The sequence below is a fragment of the Gekko japonicus genome, unplaced genomic scaffold, assembly GCF_001447785.1.
Source record: "Gekko japonicus isolate JY-2015 unplaced genomic scaffold, Gekko_japonicus_V1.1 scaffold251, whole genome shotgun sequence".
Lineage (NCBI taxonomy): Eukaryota > Metazoa > Chordata > Lepidosauria > Squamata > Gekkonidae > Gekko > Gekko japonicus.
This window is the reverse complement of record NW_015161956.1, coordinates 405,011-423,802: the sequence shown is the minus strand read 5'-3', so window position 1 is coordinate 423,802 and position 18,792 is coordinate 405,011. Positions and strand designations below refer to the sequence as shown.

General features: G+C 43.7%; 1 protein-coding gene across 1 annotated transcript in view; it reads left to right on the top strand.

The window, feature by feature from the left end:
* Positions 1 to 266: 266 nt before the first annotated feature.
* Positions 267 to 18,792, top strand: part of OIP5 (Opa interacting protein 5) — a 29,721-nt gene continuing 11,195 nt past the window's right edge. The window contains exons 1-4 of the mRNA XM_015429520.1: positions 267 to 540; positions 6,289 to 6,355; positions 7,216 to 7,335; positions 15,298 to 15,379. Of these exons, the coding sequence (XP_015285006.1) occupies positions 267 to 540; positions 6,289 to 6,355; positions 7,216 to 7,335; positions 15,298 to 15,379 (543 nt within the window). The remainder of the gene's footprint in view (positions 541 to 6,288; positions 6,356 to 7,215; positions 7,336 to 15,297; positions 15,380 to 18,792) is intronic.

Below are 18,792 nucleotides of genomic sequence, written 5' to 3'. Positions count from 1 at the left end.
GCTGAGGCGAGAAAGAGAGCCACGACCAGTAGAAGCCCAGGATTAATCTGTTCGTTTTTAAACGTCCACTGCCTCGCCGTTTGGGTGAAAACAAAACGATTCCTTCTACTGGAGGTTCATTATGTGATTCGCTCGGGTAGTGTTACGACGAGGACGATTGGCCAATCAAAGGGAAGATCCTCGGGTTCCTCCAATTAGAGAGGCTCAGGAAACGCTCCAAGAGACAAGAGGCGGGAAGTTAGGTTTGAAATTCTGGCGGATACGAAATGGCGGTGCGTCGGCAGCTGCTGCAGTTCTTTCAGGAATCCCGAACCGGGGGTGCAATCATGGTGGAGCGATCGAGGCCCGAGACGAGGAACTGGCGCCAAGAACAGGAGAGGACAAAGGTGCTAGAGGACTCCAGCAGCAGCGTCCTAAAAGATCGGCGTCTCCGGCTAGAAGAATGTATGCTGTACCAGTGTCAGCAATGCCATACGGTCCTGGGGGACTCACTTGATCTCTGCGCCCAGGAGGAGAAGCTTGGCATTATCGCTTGTTTCAGTGAGTTGGCCAGACCTTTGATCGGCACAGAGCGCAAGAGACGATGTCTCTTATTAGGCTGATTGAGTTTCCTGTGCTGAGAACACGAGCCTTGTTATTCTGCAGCTCTACACCAGCCTGTAGAGGTCTTCAAAATATCCGGTGAAGTTAGTGGTGCCGTTGACCCAGAACATAATGGTGGCCTTATGCTTCTGTGTATTATTTCACCGAAGCAGATTCCGCCGTTAAAACATCCTAGTGAGCAAGCTAAATCCGATAAGCCCTTAAAAGCATAAACTTCCCTAGTCTGCCTCCCAGGTGGTTGTGTAGAACTGAGCTGTGCCGAGGTGTGGTTAAAAAATAATTAATGATAATGGTTTATAGGTGAGGAACGGTGACGTTGAAAGGTAATTGATTAGCTCAAAAATAACACTGAACCAACTGCAGAGATTTTTTTAAAAATCCATTTTTTTAGGAACTGCCAGAAAAAAAGGGAAAAAACCCAACAATTATTTATGAGACTTGCTGTCAAGGATAAAATATTTCTTTTAGTAATACATATCACAATAATTTTGCTTTGTTAAAGATTACTAGGTTTTGGGGGGGTTTCCCTTCAGGAAACCAGACAGGGTGGAGACAACCTTTAATTTCTCTACTGTAGTCCATGCAGGTCAAAACGGAACACAAAGTGGCTGTAAAGATCAGGGGTGGCTATGACATGTAAACTACAGAGAATGAAGGAGGAGAAAAGAGAAGTGGAGAGATGCAACTTTGATATTCCCATCATTTCACAGATGAGAATGACACTTCTCTACACTAGTACCAGAGGGGACCAGAGTCTGGCAGACCTGTGTCAAAGAAACACTTGCAGGGTGAAGAAGCTAGGCACTATTCCTACCTCTCAGTAAACAGAGTGTGTATTCTTTGTGTTTCCACCAAACAAACAAAACCTTGTTTTCCTTCTCCCTTCCCTTGTAGGGACACTTGCAGGATATTTCCCCCACTTCCAGGCCTCTGAATATTCCATTAATCAAAAAGACCAGTTCTAGTATCTACTTGAGCCTTCTGTCATTTCAGCAGCCCCAAATAAAAAGAACTCTGATATTGATGGAAATGTAGACTTTGCCTGAAGAAAATCTCTAATGTCCCTGCATTTTCAGTTTAAAAGTTTCTCCAGAGAGCTGCTGCCTTTCAGAAAAAACTATTCTAAGCTGGGTAGAAGGTGTTTTTGTATGAATACAGAAGGGCAACTTGCTGTTTCTTTCTTTACTGGGTTCTCATGTGCATGTGCATGTACATAATTTGATCATGGTTTATTGGTGACTGACAGCTAAATGTGTGAACTGACTGTGTGACACAACATTGCAAGTGATATGGAGTCTGAAAAATCTTTGCACATCAAGTTATTGTTTGGTATTAGTGTCATCATGTGCTAAATGTGCATGGATCTCTCCCTCCCTACCATTGTTCTGGGCTACTGACTGAGCTTTGCAGTGCAATAAAAACAGTATATGAAAAATAAATGCAAAAACTATATTACAGAAATTAGAAAACAGTGCTATAAAATGAGAAACTAGGGGTCTCCATCTATTGAGTTAAATGTAAAAATATATATATCATTTGACTTGGAAGCACAGAAGCTTTACGCAGTATCCCCGATCCTCCCATGTTTCCCAGTTAAGAGGAATTGTAGCATCTTGACTCTATGCATCTTGACTCTAATTAGCCCTTCCTGGCAACTAAACACACACCCACACACACACACACACACACTATATGTAAGGCTTGAGGAAATCTGTTTCAGTGTATTTGAGGAAGCGTGCATCTGTGCATTCTAAGTCTCTCAGTTCTCGCTTACACCCAGAATTAAACTTTGTTGATCTTAAAAGTGCCACTGGACTCAAACTTAGTTCTCACATCTGCTTGTTAACTCTTGTATTTATATGCTAATTTTATGCCATTCACAGGTCTACCAACTGCTCTAATCCAATCTCAGCTATACCCAGTTATTTTTGCATCGTGACTAACTAGCCCTTCCTGGCAACTAACTCCCCTACCTATATGTAAGGCTTGAGGGAAAGTGTTTCAATGTATCTGTGCACATGCTCAAGAAGGCTTGTACCCAGAATTAAACTCTGTTGATCTTAAAAGTGCCACTGTTCAAATCAACATGTTTACCTACCTGAATCTATGTTCTGGAGATAGTTTGCAGTCAAGATTGCTTCACCCCACCATTTATTCGGTAGGCCTGCATCCATGAGCATGCATATACTCATTTCCAGTAAAATTCTGAGTTTCCTTTCAGCAATGCCATTCTGCTCAGGTGTAAAGCTCACTGACTTTCTGAGCAGGATACTTTCCTCTGCCAGGAAGGTTTGTGTGTGATGTGATATAAGTTCACCACTGTTATCCATTTGTAGCACTTGAGGCTTCCTTCTGAACTTGTTAGAAACCATAACGACGTACCTCTTGAGGAATTTGTGAGCTTCACTCTTTTGCCTCAGCAGCTGAGTACCTTGAGAAATCATCCAGAAAGATTAAAAGATACCTATTTCCGCCATTTGATGTTACATGTACTGGTCAAAGGATATCACTATGAATTAATTCTAATGGCTTGCTAGTATGTTTCTTGATTCTGTGTGGAAATGAAGGTCTAACTCCTTTTGCTCTTATATAACACACGCATTTGCTTTTCTTACTTCCAAAACATATGCAGACACACTCAATAAATTACAGCTTGATTCAGGTCTGTACAGGATATTGCCAACTTAATTTAGGAAATTTTTGTGAAGTGTGCTACACCATAAAAGTGCCAGTATCTATGCCTTGAATCTGTATGCATTCACCATTAGCAATTTTATGTCTCCTTTCTCATTTTCATTACATTCATCAAAGAAATCTTTGCAGTGTGTGCTGTGACTAGATGCTCCACTATCTGTATTAGCCACTTACTCTCTTTTGATTCTGATTCAGCATCATCATAAATAAGGGTTTTCTGGTTCATTACAAAAACAGTTTCCTTTGTATGCTGCATTAGGACCATCATGCTTTTGATTTTTAAAACTGCCTCTCTGTTTACATTGTGGGCTATTCCTGTGCGTTTTAAAAAACCCACTGTTAGCTGGTGGCTCTCCACAGCCCTTTGCAAAGTGGCCCCTTTTGTTGCAATTAAAGCAATGCAGTGATTAGTTTTTCTCCCTTTCTCTGGGTGGGACTTGGTCTTTCAAGCGTTTGAAGCGTTTGTGATTCAACTTCAATAAGCCATTTTGAGCATTCTTCCTGCAATTCTTTTAGTGCCTGATTGCAAGGTTTTGTGTCTTTCTTTTGGCTTTGACCCTGCATGTTCACAAACTCAGAAAAATCTCCCCCCACAGTCCCAAGCATAAAATTTGCCTTTTGTTTATCCAGTTAGATTAAAGCCACAGACTACTAGATTTTCGAACACCAACCTCAGTTCAGATCAGAGGTCATTTCGGGGGGGATCGCGGGGGATCGCAGTTCCCCCGGGTGAGGTACGAGGGCGGGGCACATGACAAAGCCCCGCCCCCTGCTTCCGGCCGCCCCGCTTCCGGCCCTCATTCAGCCAGGAGGAGGCAGGAGAAGAGGAGGGGTAAGTTGCTCCCCCCCTGCCTCTCCCCACCCCTGCCTGCCTGAGGCCAGGGGGGGCCTTTGCAGGGCTTCCTTGCACTCCTGCCGGCCTTGCAGGTCCACCGCCGGGCCCCTCATGGGGCTCAGCAGTGGAGCTGCAAGGCCGGCGGCGGCGGCTGGGACCATTGGGGGTGGGGTGTGTGGCCTTATGACACACTTCCGGTGATGTCAGGGGGTGTGGCCTTATGACACACTTCTGGTGATGTCAGGGGGTGTGGCATATGCTAATGAGTTATGCTAATGAGTTCCCCTAGCTCAGATACATATTTTTCACTATTTTCTCTGTCATGTAATCTTGTTTTGCAATGTTTTCTTATCCATATTCATTGTGATTTAATACTAGTAAACTCAAAAGATTCTTCTAGGCTCTTAAACATTTCTTTTGCTGTCTGGGAATTTTCAGACAGTCTCACTGTCATCCAATGATCCCATAATAACGTTCCTGGCCAATCCCATTTTTTGTTATCCAAGAGTCCAATTCCTTGCCTTTCTCTGTTGGGTTTTCTCCCTCTAGCAATCCAGCAGCTCCTTTTGCTTCAAAGAGTATATGAAATCTTTTAAGGCAGCTTCTCTAGTTCTCAGCAGCAAGTTTGGGGACCTCCAAATATCTGCTTGATTCAGCCTTCACAGCAATATGGAGAAGAATAATGGAGAATTTTTAAAGATCAAAAAACAACCAACAAGGGGATCTCCTAACCAAATACTTTAAGCTTGATATTGAAAAGGAACTTAATCTAAGCTTCTGATAGACTCTGGGTTCATAACCTAATGGGTTAAATGTTAAAAAATCATTTGACTTGGAAGCACAGAAGTTTTATGTTGTACCCCCAATCATCCAAGTTTCCCAGTTAAGGGGGGAATGCTGTTCAAACAAATTACAAAGATCTGACTCCAATGGTAACAAGAGAAATAAATTTTTCTTACAAAAATAAAAGCACATCTTACATGACAGAGTCATGTAGGTACATTTAATTTATTGTGAACAGATTAACTTCAAAAAGTTAACTTGCTACAGCTCCAAGCCCAGGTAAGAAAGAGAAGAAGAGAGGTTCTATATAAGATGAAACAAAAAACAAGCAACCACAAAAGAGGTTCAGCATCTGAGAGAGTGGGGCCAACTGCCAAGTGTACCTGAGTGAGAGAATTCTCTTAACTAGTTGAACCCAGAGAGCCAGTTTGGTGTAGTGGTTAGGAGCGCTGACTAATCTGGGAGAACTGGGTTTGATTCCCCACTTCTCCGCATGCAGCTGCTGGTGTGACCTTGGGTCAATTACAAGTTGTTTCAGAGCTCTTAGGAGCAGATCCCAAAAGAGGTCTCTCAGCCCCACCTACCTCATAAGGTGTCTGTTGTGGGGAGGGGAAGGGAAAGGAGATTGTAAACTGCTCTGAGACTTCGAGTGAAGGGTGGGGTATAAATCCAATCTCTTCTTCCCCTCCCAGATCCCCTTGCATGCAGAGTTACAATATCCAATACCAACATGGTTCCTACTTTCCCTTTATAAAATGCCCTTATGAACAATTATATTTTCTGCATTCTGTGAAATGTGTTCTAATTATCCTCAGGCAAGCCATTCCACAAAGTGGGAGCTATAAGAGAATGTTTAGTTATGGGCAGCTGCTGATCTTTACCATTTGCAGAGTAGCATCTTCAGAAGACTGATTAGATGAATGCAGCTGTTGCTGCACATTGATCTGATCATCTTCCTTTGTTGAAGATGGGGGCTGAGAGGATCAACTGGAATGGAAAGATTACGACGCTGTTCCGTCTGTGATTATGGTGCAGTAATGGTGTTTGAATAGAAATAATTAGATGTAAGAGACAGAGTTGTAGGGAAGAAAAATCCCATTTCCGTCCCTGAGGCTTGCATCTTACCAGTTCTTCTGGCAGTGGCTGTTTCAAGGTGGGAATCACCTGTCAGCCATAAGCCCCACTGGGCAAGGATCTTGCCCACTTTCCTGAAACATGTGGTAGATGCCATATTGAGGAACAGTGCCTTGAAGAGCCACAAGATGAATGTTGAGAAGCCACGTGTGGCTGTATTACTGTGCTAGATAAATGCAAACTAACAAAGGGATGAGTAAACAAAATCTTGTAACTTTCAGGTTTCCTTGTCCTTTCAGAGGTTACAAATGATGTTAATGTGGAAGATTCAGTGATGGTCTGCATTGAAGGCGACTTCATGGGATGGTAGGCATTTGTTGGGGGGAGGTTAGCTCACAGGGTGTCTGTTGTGGGGAGGGGAAGGGAAAGGAGTTTGTAAACCGCTTTGAGACTCCCAAGTGAAGGGCGGGGTATAAATCCAATCTCCTCCTCCTCCTCCTCCTCCTCCTTCTTCTTTTTCTTCTTCTTTTTCTTTTTCTTCTTCGACACTTCCCACCTTCCTTCACTGGCCATGAAGGAAATAGAAGAATACATCGAAGAACAGAGATTTAATAGACTTTCAGTTGATCTGTCATTGTGATAGTTCCTTTAGAAGTAATAATGATTCTTCTCTCAGCATGCTGGTTCATAAATTCACCTGTAAAGTTACAATAGCTGTTAAAGTAAACAGTTAATGACTATTAGATCCTACATTGCTACTGAACAAGATCTTTTGTGAAATCTATCAAATATGAGTCCACACAAACAATGTTTAATTGCTATATTAACGCAGCATCTCTTGGAGAGTTTAACTTCATGCCATTATTGTAGCTAGTGATCTCAGCAAAAATTTCTGGGGATGAGAGGATTTCCATCAGTTAACTGTGAGACTTCCTTGCCTTCCACTGCAGCCCCAAATGCCCCCCCACACACACAGAAAAGCATGAGGAAGGAGTTGGAGGTCTACAGCAAGAGGGAGAGAGTGGCAAAAAACCACTCCCTTTTCTATCAGCAGAAATTTCCCCTGGGATCCAGTCTACTGTCTCAAAAATCCTCTAGCAGAACTGTTACCTTTAAGGGATTACATGTTACTATTGAAGCCCATATGGTGTTTCGAATTATTGAAGAGAATTTGTGCAAAACAAAGAGATTTTGACGTGACATTATCCTCTATCTTTTTCTTCCAGCACCTATAACATGTTGAACTGTCGATCATGCAATCTGAACATAGGTATCAAGCTGTTGTGTTCAGCATCTTTGGCGTATCTGCGAGGCTTCTTCTGTCTTTTCAAGGACAGTGTTGTATGGTTAGTGCCTTACAGATGAAGACTGCATTGTTCAAGACACAAAAATCATGATGATAAACTTCAGTAAAATTCTACAAATCACCCTGTATATGTTTATTTACTAGAAAAAAATATTTTATAAAAAAGAACATGAAAGTGGAAGGGAAACTTTTAGAAAGATCACAAATCTTATTCCTCTGGCTGATGGTGTCCTTATGTATCAATGATATTGTAGTTATACTAAAAATAGTTTAAAGCTAGGAGTAGAGTGTTCCAATGGTAGAAGCATGTTGTGAAGCTGACTGCTCACTGCATTTCCAATGGGTTTAGAAGATAGTGTAAATTAATTTCAGGTGGGTAGCTGTATTAGTTTGTAATAGCAGAACAAAATTTGACTTCAGTAGCATGTTAGAGACCAGCAAAGTTTTCTAGGATATAGGCTTTTGTGAGTCAGAGTTCATTTTGTTAGGTACAAAAGAGGATTATCATGATTTATTGTCAGATTTATGTCCATTAATGATGTGTTGAATTTGTTTGAGCTGTGACCTGCATGTGACCACCAGTGGTGTTCTGTTGTTGGTTTTGTTTGCATATCTCCTTGCTCTAGTCAAGCTGATTACATTTTGTTTTGTACATTTCTGCGTTTTGACTCCAACTGGCCGTTCTTTGTAACAACGCTTCCACATTTTGAGCTGGATATAAGGACAGATTAAGTTACATTCTTCCTCTGAGGCGGAGGACATCTTGGGTGATTCCCACCATCCTATCAATGAGAGGCAGGAACCAGTTTTCTTTCTCTTCTTTCTCTTCCTGTGTGGTGTGGGAACGTCCCCTTCTCAGTTCTATTCTTGCCTCGACAGGGAGAGGATCTTTGTAGGCTTTGCCTCCAAACTTTACTGAGTTTCTAATCTACCCTGCTCAGTACCTTTCTCTACTCTTTATTCCTCCTATTCTTATTCTTGCTTTTTTCTACTCATCCTTTGACAAACTCCTTTCAGTCTTTCTTACCTCCCCCCCACCTCCTCGTTCCTTGAGGGGGAGTTTCGCGGTGGCTGTAGTTGGCCTTTGGAAATGGCCGTAGAGCACACGTTTGCCAGCATGCCCAGAAGACAGTCAGATGGCTTTTTCTCCGAAGCAGAGAACGACACCGACAACATGGAGATGCAGTGAGAGGAACCTGGAGCCAGCATGGCCTATCAGCTTGCCTCAGCTACTGGCGAGCCTGATTCAGGCAGAGAACAGCACAGGAAGACGTGCCATCACTCTGGAGATGCCATTGCCACACCCTGCTCCTGCCCATCGGCTGGTAGCGGTGGCCATCTTGATTCACAACTTTTGGCGGGAAACGTTCCCGGGCATGTCTACAACCCTCAATCGGATTGCTAGGGTTCAGTTACCAATCTCCTGGCGGGAGACTTCAACAGAGGATTGCCCCTCTCGGGACAATCAACAACAGGTGGCACCATGAGTCTCCAGACACGTAATGTACTTCTGTCTAGTAGGGGCCTCCTCCCACAGAACTTTATGGAGTCAGTGAGGCATGCAATGAGGGAAGAATTTGTAAACTTATGCCACCTAGGGAACTTGGGCACCCTCACTCCGTGTTCAACCTTCCCTGTACCAGAGCCACTAGAGCACTCCACGGATAGGGAGGGAAGGTGGCCTACTAAAGTGGCCAGAAAACAGCCTCCCAGGGACAGACATTCAGATTCAGAGAGGGGACAGTCCCCCGATCCTGATATGGGGAAAAGGGAGGAGGAGGAGTTCCTCTCTGATGAAGAAGTGGAGAACATTAGTGTTCCACAACAGTCTGCACGTTTTTTCAAGGCAGAGGACTATCAGTATATACTTGGCTAAGACTCTGTCAGCCCTGGAACTCCATGATGTTCCATTGTGGGAGGAGATGGTTAGCCCAGGCACCAACCCCAGAAATAGGTCCAAGGGGACTGAAGAATTCTTTCTTAGATATACTATGAGAGGGTTTTTCTTTTCCCAGAGTTTTTTGAAAGACAACTAAAGGCAGAATGGGCAAAACCAACTTCCAGCAGGCAGTTCCCTAGCTTTGTGAAAAAATTATATGACTTACCATTTTTTGCCAATGAGATGTTACAGGTACCCCTGGTGGACGCGCCTGTGGCTACACTTCAAGCATATGACCTTCTATCTGAGGATGGTCAGGGCTCAGTACGAGACAACCTAGATAAGAAGATAGACACTGCACTTAAGAGAGCACATGAGGCCACGGCAATGGCCATTAAAGCTTCTGCCACAGCCTCAATGGTAACCAGAGCCATCATTGTTTGCACACGAAAACTGATTCAATTGCTCCCTGAAAACAACAGGAGACTTTTGGAGGGTGCGACTAGAATTTTGAAAGCCTCATCATTTGAAACAGACGCATCCTTGGATGCCCTCACCTTTTCATCATGCGCCATGTCCTCAGCTGTCGTTGCAAGGAGAGGAATCTGGCTGCGTGCCTGGTCAGCAGATCTACAGTCGAAATCCTTTGTACTAGCCTACTCTTTCCAAGGGGAAAAGTTGTTTGGAGACCATCTGGATAGCATACTAGTAGAGACAAGAGACGAAAAGAAGACGATGCCTAGGAACTTATGTTGCCCAGACATAAGAGGATCTGGCAGTCAGTCCTTTTGCTCCTCAAGCTCAACTTACAGACCCAAACAGGACCAGCAAAGATCTTCCTGGGGATACTCCAAGCAAACCTATAGGAAGAACTTCACCGGATCCCTCTTTGGGCGGCAGTCATCCAACAGAAATGACAAGCAGGACCGGGACAACAAGACCACCAAAGCATGACTCAGAGGGGATTCCGGTGTCTGTGGGGGGGTCGGTTGCTTCATTTCCAAGCAGCATGGATAGATTCCCAAGCAGACTCTTGGACATTAGAAATAGTTTCAAAAGGATGTTCCATACAACCAGGAGAATATCTTGCCTCTCTGGATCTCACAGAAGCACATCTACATGTCCCAATCCTACCCCTACACAGGGATTTTCTGAGATTTTGCGTAGGGAATTCTCACATGCAATTCAGAGCCCTGCCTTTTGGGTTGGTGACCACCCCGAGGGAGTTCACCAAGGTGCTAGTCAATCCAATAGCACACCTGAGAAAGAAGGGCATACATGTTCACCCATACCTTGACGACCTTTTAATCTGGTCCAGCTCCAAAGTGAAAGCAGCTTTTTGCTTGAGGACAATTTGGCTCTACCACCATAGGAAGGTGATTCCTGGACCAGAAGTTTATATCTGAGAACCACTTGGCATGTGATTGCACTTTTAGAGGCCTCATTTGTACTTTTTACTCTGTCCCTGGTGGTTTTATCTTGAAACAACTTGCTTCTGGTCCTTATTGAATCTATACCTTGTATTTACATGATTGTACTATATTTTTATAATAGCCAATATGTTCCTCACTATTGACATCTAAGGAAGGCCTATGTAGGCCAAAACGCGTCAGGTCAGATTTATAAGCCCTTGTGTTTTATTGTTTGTTATTTATACATAACATGTGATTGGGCCCTTATATAATTTTTAAATTTGTGATTAATAAATACATGTATTTTTTATATATTTCCTTCATTAAGTTTTTAATATTTGCCCCCTTTCTTCCATTTGACTAACCTTTGTCAGGTTCTGGATTCTAAGTTTTAGGTTCAGGTTTTTTCCCCTTCCCTTTTTTGTCCTTGCATCTCATTGGAACCACCAGCTACCCAGGTTCTACACCAGATTTTTTTCTCACCGCAGAGCAGAAGCAACAGATACCCTAACCACTCCTTGGCCATGGGGCCTACTGTATGCCTTCCCTCCGATTCTGATCTTACTGAAGTTACTACGGAAGATAAAACAACAAAAGGCAACAGTCCTGGTGGTGGCCCCGTGGTGGCCTTGTCAACCGTGGTTTTCAACTCTGCACCAGATGTCTGCATTACCGCCTCTTCACCTACCCTTTTCTCCAAACATGATCACCCAAGGTCCGGTATGGCACCCACATCCAGGACGTCTACTTCTGACCGTGTGGAACTTGAACAACTCTCTTTCCTCAGACCAGTGACGGCCCCAGGTTTTTTCACCCACTAGGCAAGGATATATTCTGGCACCCTACCCCATGTGGGGTGGGGCGGGCGCCGAAGCCGCAGAGGGCGGGCCGAGGGGGCAAGCTGCAAATGCATGCAGGGGGCAGGATCGCTGTAGGGGAGGGGGCCTGTGACTGCCAGGCTGCAAAAGGAGCTCCAAAGAGGGGGCGGGGCAGCAGAGGGCGAGCGGCACTTTCCTGTCCTCTTGGGCTGTCCCCCGTGCCTGTCCCCCCTCCTCCTCCTCCTCCTTTTTCTATCTGGAGGGCTGCAAAGAGGGGAGTCTCTTGCCGGGGACAGAGCAAGAAGCTGGCAAGGGAGGCTTCCTGTGCGGGGTGAGGAGGGGACGAGGCCGGCCAGAATGGTGCCGTCGCCCTAGGCGACAGTCTAAAATTTAATAACAGGCCAGCCCTGCCTCAGACATAACTGATATGATCCTGGCTGCCAGAAAGGACTCCAGTACCAGGATATATAATGCCTCCTGGAAGGCTTTTCACAGGTGGTGTAGAAGAAAATCAGTTAACGCCATGGAGCCTTCTGTTCAATCATTCCTGGACTTTCTGAATGATGGTCTTAAATCTGGTCTGAAACCGGCGACCCTCAGGAAACAGGTTGCAACACTAGCATCAGTACTTCCACATTCAAAGGGACATCTTCACATCCACATGTGCGTAGATTTTTGAGAAGGGCAACGCTTCACAACACTCCATGGATCCATAGGTTCCCACATGGCGGCTTCATAGAGTCCTGTCAGTGCTTCATAGAGTCCTGTGAGTGCTTACGAAGTCACCATTTGAACCTATTCAGGATATTCCTTTGAAATGGTTGTGCATGAAGATGATATTCCTGGTCGCAGTAAGTTCGGCTAGACGCATATTCGAAATCTGAGTTTGCCTTGGCGGGGAGGGCAGGGTATAAATCCAAGCAAATAAAATTAAATTAATAAATTTCCACTAACCCAGGATTGTGTGTATTTTATACCAAAGGTAGCCTCCAGGTTTCACAGGACTCAGGAGATATACTTATCCTTCTTTTTGCCCAGATCCAAAGCACCCAAGGGAGAAGGTCTGGCATACATTGGATGTTCGTAGGTCTCTTAAAGCATACCTGATTCAAACCGCCAACATTAGGAAGACTGAGTCAATGTTCATAAACATCTCCTCCGAACCTGGAAAACAAGATGTCCAAATCCACAATCAGCTTTGCAATTAAATCGTGCATAGTGGAGGGCTTACAAGTCTCTCAACCTTGAAGTTCCTTAGGGGATCACAGCACATTCAGTGAGGAGTGCATCCACCAATATGGCATTGGCTAAACACACTTCAGTAGAGGAAGTTTGTACAGCTGCAACCTGGTCCTCCATTTCTACCTTTGTGAGGCATTATAAGCTGAATGTCTACGATTCTGCAGACGCCTCATTTAGAAGAAGAATCCTACAACATGTAGTAGAAGAGGAGAGTGATGTCCTACCCAAGGTTTAAGGTACTACTTTGGGAGTACCCAACATGTCCTCCGCCTCAGAGGAATAACAACCCTTGGGATTTACTGTGAGGGGTCGTTCTCCTCTGAGGAAAGGAGGATATCTTGCCCCTCTCAACTTACATCGCTCTCCTGACTTTTATCACAATCCTATTCTCTTCTTCCATGCTTATTCTATGTTGCTTCTTGCTGAGTTCTTGTTTCCATGTTCTGTTGGAAGTTTACCTTCATGTTTTGAACTTCTGTCTATTAATTTAGGAGTAAGTTACATTCAGGACTGCTGTTGGAAGTCTCCTGAACTGAGAAGGGGGCATTCCCACACCACACAGGGAGAGGAAGAAAATTAGTTCCTGCCTCTCTCTGATAGGATGGTGGGAATCACTCCAGATGTCCTCTTTTCCTCAGAGGAGAAGGACCCCTCACGGTACGTGCCAAGGGTCGTTCTCTTTTGTATCTGACCAGGTGAACTTTGACTCATGAAAGTTTATACCCTGGGAAATGTTGCTGGTCTTTAAAGTGCTACTGGACTCAAATTTTGTTCTACATTAAATCAATGTTAACTAGTACATTGAATATTATTTATTTTATTTAAAACATTTGTTAGCTGTTTTTCTACCTTATGGGAACTCAAAGGCAGCTTACATCGTGAACAGCATTCAAACACATAAAATACATAAAAACCACCAATGTAAAATCAGTAAGTTAAAATGCTGGTAGGCAGAAGAACGAATCAAATGCTGTCATTTTGGGACTGCCTCTCCCCATATGAGCCCCACAGGAACTTACGATCTATTAATCAATACCTCCTGGTGGTTCCTGGCCCCAGGGACATCCAACTTGCCTTAGTGAGGGCCAGGGCTTTTTTGGTCCTGGCCCCTACCTGGTAGAATGAGCCCCCATTAGAAAACAGGGCCCTGTGGGACCTACAGGTCCTCAGGGCCTGCAAGACAGAGCTCTTCCGCTAGGCTTTCAGTTGAGGCAGTGGGCGCCCACCTGCTATTGGCCTCTCCTCCAATGACCTCGGGTCAAAATGGCCACCTGGGAACAAACTGCTTGTTGAAATCTATTGAGGCACCAATCTTTTATTGAATATTGTTCTTAGATATATTTTAACTGTTGATTTGTTGTATTGTGAATTTTATGATGGAATCTGCCCTGAGCCCGCTTGCAGGGAGGGTGGGATACAAATCAAATTGAATGAATGAAATCATCTTCAGCTGCCTCCTAAAGGTTGAGAGTGAGGGGCCAGGTGCACCTCTCTGGGGAGGTTGTTCCATAATCACTGAGCTGCCACTGAAAATGTCCTTTCTTGTGTACCCAATGAGGTGAGCTGCTTTGGTTGATGGGATAGCCAAGAGGGCCTCTCCCTGTGATCTTAGTTCCTGGAGATGGATGGATGGGAGAAGATGGTCCTTCAGATATTATAAATCCCTGGAAGGTGCCACTAGACATTTTCTTGCATGAGTTTCTTTACATTATGTACTATATTTTTGCTTCCCAAAAGTTAGGTGGTATATGTGGTATGCTCCACACATTAATTTTATCCTCATGACAACCCAAGGAGGTAGGCTGAGGGTGACCAGCCCACCGTCACCTAGTCAGCTTCATAGCTGAGAAAGGACTTGAACCCCAATCAAAGGCCAACATTTTAGGGGCTTTGCCACTTTTCACATAGTGAATACATGTGTGATGATACATGTGTTGAACAGCCATCAAAACACAAAGCAGAGCTTTCCTATCTCCTTAGAGATAGCACTTTACATGCTTAGCTGTGAAGTAAGTTAGTGGGATTGTGTCCTACTGTTCTGTTTAGCTGCAAGGTGAACCTCACTGGCAGAGAAGCATTTTATAGTGGTGGGACAGGCCTTGCAGCTGTGAAACATACCCTTAGGTGAACGGGGTACAACCCATTGAGTAGTGAGACTACAAATATATACTGTGTAAATCAGCTTAAAGTTGGCTGTGGCACAAGTGATCTTTGTATACACTTTTAGACTGCATGGAGAAAGGATATGAAAGGACAGACCTCCATTTCTTCAAAAGGGAAAAGGGTAGAAATTAAGCCTTTAGAGTTATAAAATGTCATTAAATGTATAACCTTGTGGTAATTTATTTTTGGGCATTATTTGTGTTTTATTTTAAAAGTTAGTGAATTACTACTTTATCAACAACAATAATCTTTGAAGACAGAATCTCTGCTGCTTTGAACATTTAGAATTTCCCATTGCTGAAGGAAGAAGAAAAAAATGAGGGAATTAAACGTAATAATCTGAAACACATGTAGTCATCTGAAATATACAATATAAATTAGTGAATTCACCGGCTTTAAAAAGCTTGTATTTTTACATCCTTACCTTTTATATATTCATATAACAATTGATGAGATAGTATTAAAAATGTAAATATTCTGTTTTCCAGTTACATGTTAAAAACTAAAACCACAGTCAAAGCATCAAAGATGACCTTTCCTACAGTGAGCCTAAAGGAACGTGTCCAAAAGGTATTTTTTCCCCCTATTTTTTATATACATGTAAGAATTTGTTTTGATGGGATCTGGACAGATACCAACAATAACTAAGTACAGAAATATCTACAATTCAAGATACATTAAATGTCCTGTAACTTCTGCAACACAGAGCCTTCTTGGGTTTAGCCAGGATAACAGTTTCTTGGCTTTCTTCTTTGGCTGCTCTGCAATTACCTGGCCCCTCGTGGCCAGAAGGAACAATCAGAAGAAACTTCTGATGTTGATGTAAAGTACAAAACATAGCTATCTTTCCCCTCCCCCCCCCCTCTTAGTGTAGGGCGCATATGATTCAACATAGGCCAATGGCAGCACTTTGAGCATGTAAAAATAGAAAAGACATGAACAGACCCACTTTAGCAAATGTCCTTAAAGTATCCTTTAGCAGTGTCCTTAAAGTACAATCCAGGTCATGTGGGAATCATATGATTTTGCTTAATACTCCAACATGTTCACTTAAAAATATTTTAAAATAAACATACCAGGTCCTGGCAGGGTGCAATAAAATTAAGCTTCAAGGAATTGTTCTTAAATTTTAAATGAATGAAGCAAAATTTTACCTCCTTTGTCTTAGGGTGCAATACAGATTGGCAAAGAGTGATGAAGACTTTAAAGTGGCCATGTTTTCATTAAGCATTTTTTTCTCTAGCATAATGAGAAGAGCTCTCTTTCATTTATAAAACTTTTTTCTTGTTAAAATCTTTGTGAATTGGCAACCAAATGTATAAGCAAATTAATGTGACATACAGGCCTTTGAGGCAACATGTCTCATGCAGTGGACTTGTTTTGACCTTACCTGAGTAGGACAGGTGTTACAGTATAGTTCTCCCTGTATTGTTCCTATAACTGTAGGATCCATGGGAGCACAAGTGCTACTGTTCCTTGAGTTGCAGGAGGGGTTTTACTGGTGTTGGAAACAGCTGCACCATTAACTTCTTCCATATGTTCTCTTCTGAAGCAGCAAAGTATCCTTTAACAACTGAGCACTTAACTTTCCTATCACCCATTGGAGGCAGCAATAGATGACCGTTTCTGTCACTAATCTTTCTGTAATTAAGGGCTATCAGAAGAGCCCTCCTGTACTTCAAAGACCAATTCCACAGCAAGACCACACAACGGCCAAAACAGATTTGTTAGAGGAAGGAACAGCATTGGTTCCTCCAGTGATGTGGGTTTTTTGGAAAAACTTGAATTGAAAAATGATGATTCCCTAAATAGAGCTTGATCTGATTTAGTATGTTTATTTTAACTTTAATTTTGTTTACTATAAATATAAAGTACTACATGTTAATTCTGTGTCCTGATAGCAACAATTTTTGATTATGACTCTGAGTCATAAAAGTGTGGTTTAGATGTTATATTCAAGGCACTCAAATAGTTGATGTTCTGATTTTAGCGCAGGCAAAGAACTGTGCATATGTTTGTCCCCACATCTATGTAAACCAGGGATGTCAAACTCATTTGTTATGAGGGCCGGATCTGACATAAATGGAACATTGTCGGGCCGGGCCATTTGTGTCTTAAAATGTAATGTTAGGTATTGGTGATATAAACTATATAAAAGACACAGACAAATACAATTAAAGATATGTTACCAGTTTCTTGGGTAAGCATCAAGTTGGTATGTACTCACCGCAAGGCCTCAGGTGCAGAGGAAAACCCACACAGGCAGACTGGAGAGCCAGCAGTGCAGCACTGGGCTGATGCCCCTGTGCTGGCCAGATTGGGGAGCAAACCCTTTCCCCAGCCTGCTCTCATGGTCAATGCTCTGAGCCTAGGTCCCCGGCCCGGAGGAAAACATGAAATAAAAAGGGGGGGGTTGGGGGCCCCCCCCCCCCCCCGGTTCACTTAGAGTGGCAGTGGCTCTCCAGGGTCTTAGGTTGAAGACTTTCTCATAAGCCACAGCCTGGTCCTTTTAACTGGAGGTGCCAGGGATAGAAACTGGGACTCTATGCATGCTAAGCAGAGGCTCTTCAGCTGAGTCACAGCCCCTTTCTCCCAATTTCAGTAAACACAAATGAGCCCAGAAAAAAAAAACAGAAACCCACCCACTGTAGCACAGAGGAGGAGGGGGAAGGCAGAGCCAAGGCAGAAGGAGCTCAGCAAAAATAAAATAGAAACACGGACCTGGTGTAGCAAGGCAAAGCACAGAGGAGGGGAGTGGGAGTCAGTTGCACCTGACAGAGCCACGGCATAACGAGCCCACTTGTTCTTGGGCCAGTTCTGGCATGCAGGCTGTACGTTTGACACCCCTAATGTAAACCATTTAATTCTTGTAGAGTTGTCACTGGGGCACCTCAGTTTCACTGTCGCTTTCTTATCACTGACATTATTTGCTAGTTTCCTATAAGATTGGTGATGATATCACTTATATCCTAGTTCTGTTGACCTGCACAACCAATCACGTGAATAGAGAACTTGATTTTTTTTTCATTTGGATTATAACAAATCAATAAAACATGCGCTCCTTCAGTGGGGGAAGTCATCCAAACTGGTTAGGTTATGCCTCCTCTCACTCCAGGCAGGGCTATGCAAATTTGTGTGGCCTGTACTGGCTCAGAGCAAGGCTGACCCTCTGGTTTCAGTAGCCCTGCACCCTAGCTCTGCTTTCTTTGAGACACTTGCCTTATTGATATGGAAGACAGAAAAGCCTTGAAGAAAGGCCCCATTGCCTGCCTTAAAAAAGAAAAAAGAAACAAGTGAAGACTGTCCTGCCTGAGCTTCTAGACATTGGAGATTGGCCAACAGCAGATACATCTACAGTGGCACAAGCTGCCATCAGTGCTAGCAGACCTGAGGCTTCAGGTCATTCCACAGCCGCCCCCCAACTGCTGGAATATTCTGGCAGAACTCTACCTGGGTCCGAGGAACCATGAGGAGATTGTAGTGGGTGGCCCGCCACATACAGACTTGGTGGCTTCCAAGCCTACAGGGAGCGGTCCGTCTGTTCCCAGAGCACAGGCCACCTATATAGTGGCTAGTAGGATACTATGGCTAAAGCATTGGAAGGTGAACCCTCTGTCTAATTCAGATTTATCCACTTTAGGGAGGGAAGGGTTTTAGAAGCTCCTTTCAGCAGAGACAGTTCCTTCCTAACAAACTGGACAGGAACCACAAGAGCAACCACCTGCCTACATGGTTGGGGGTCAATTCCAGCAGTTTCCCCACATCTGGATGGGGTTTATGACTGACTAGTGGGTATTCTCCATCATCCGGAAGGGACACCAGATAGAACAGTATTTCCATGGGCATTATTCCATCCTGTGTGTACTTCCAAAAAGATCTGTGGACTGGAAAGCAATTCTAAATAAAAAAGAGTTGAACCTGTGATAAAGAAGCGCAAGTTCCTGATGGAATCACTTCGCTGCATTCTGCAGAGTATTCAGCAG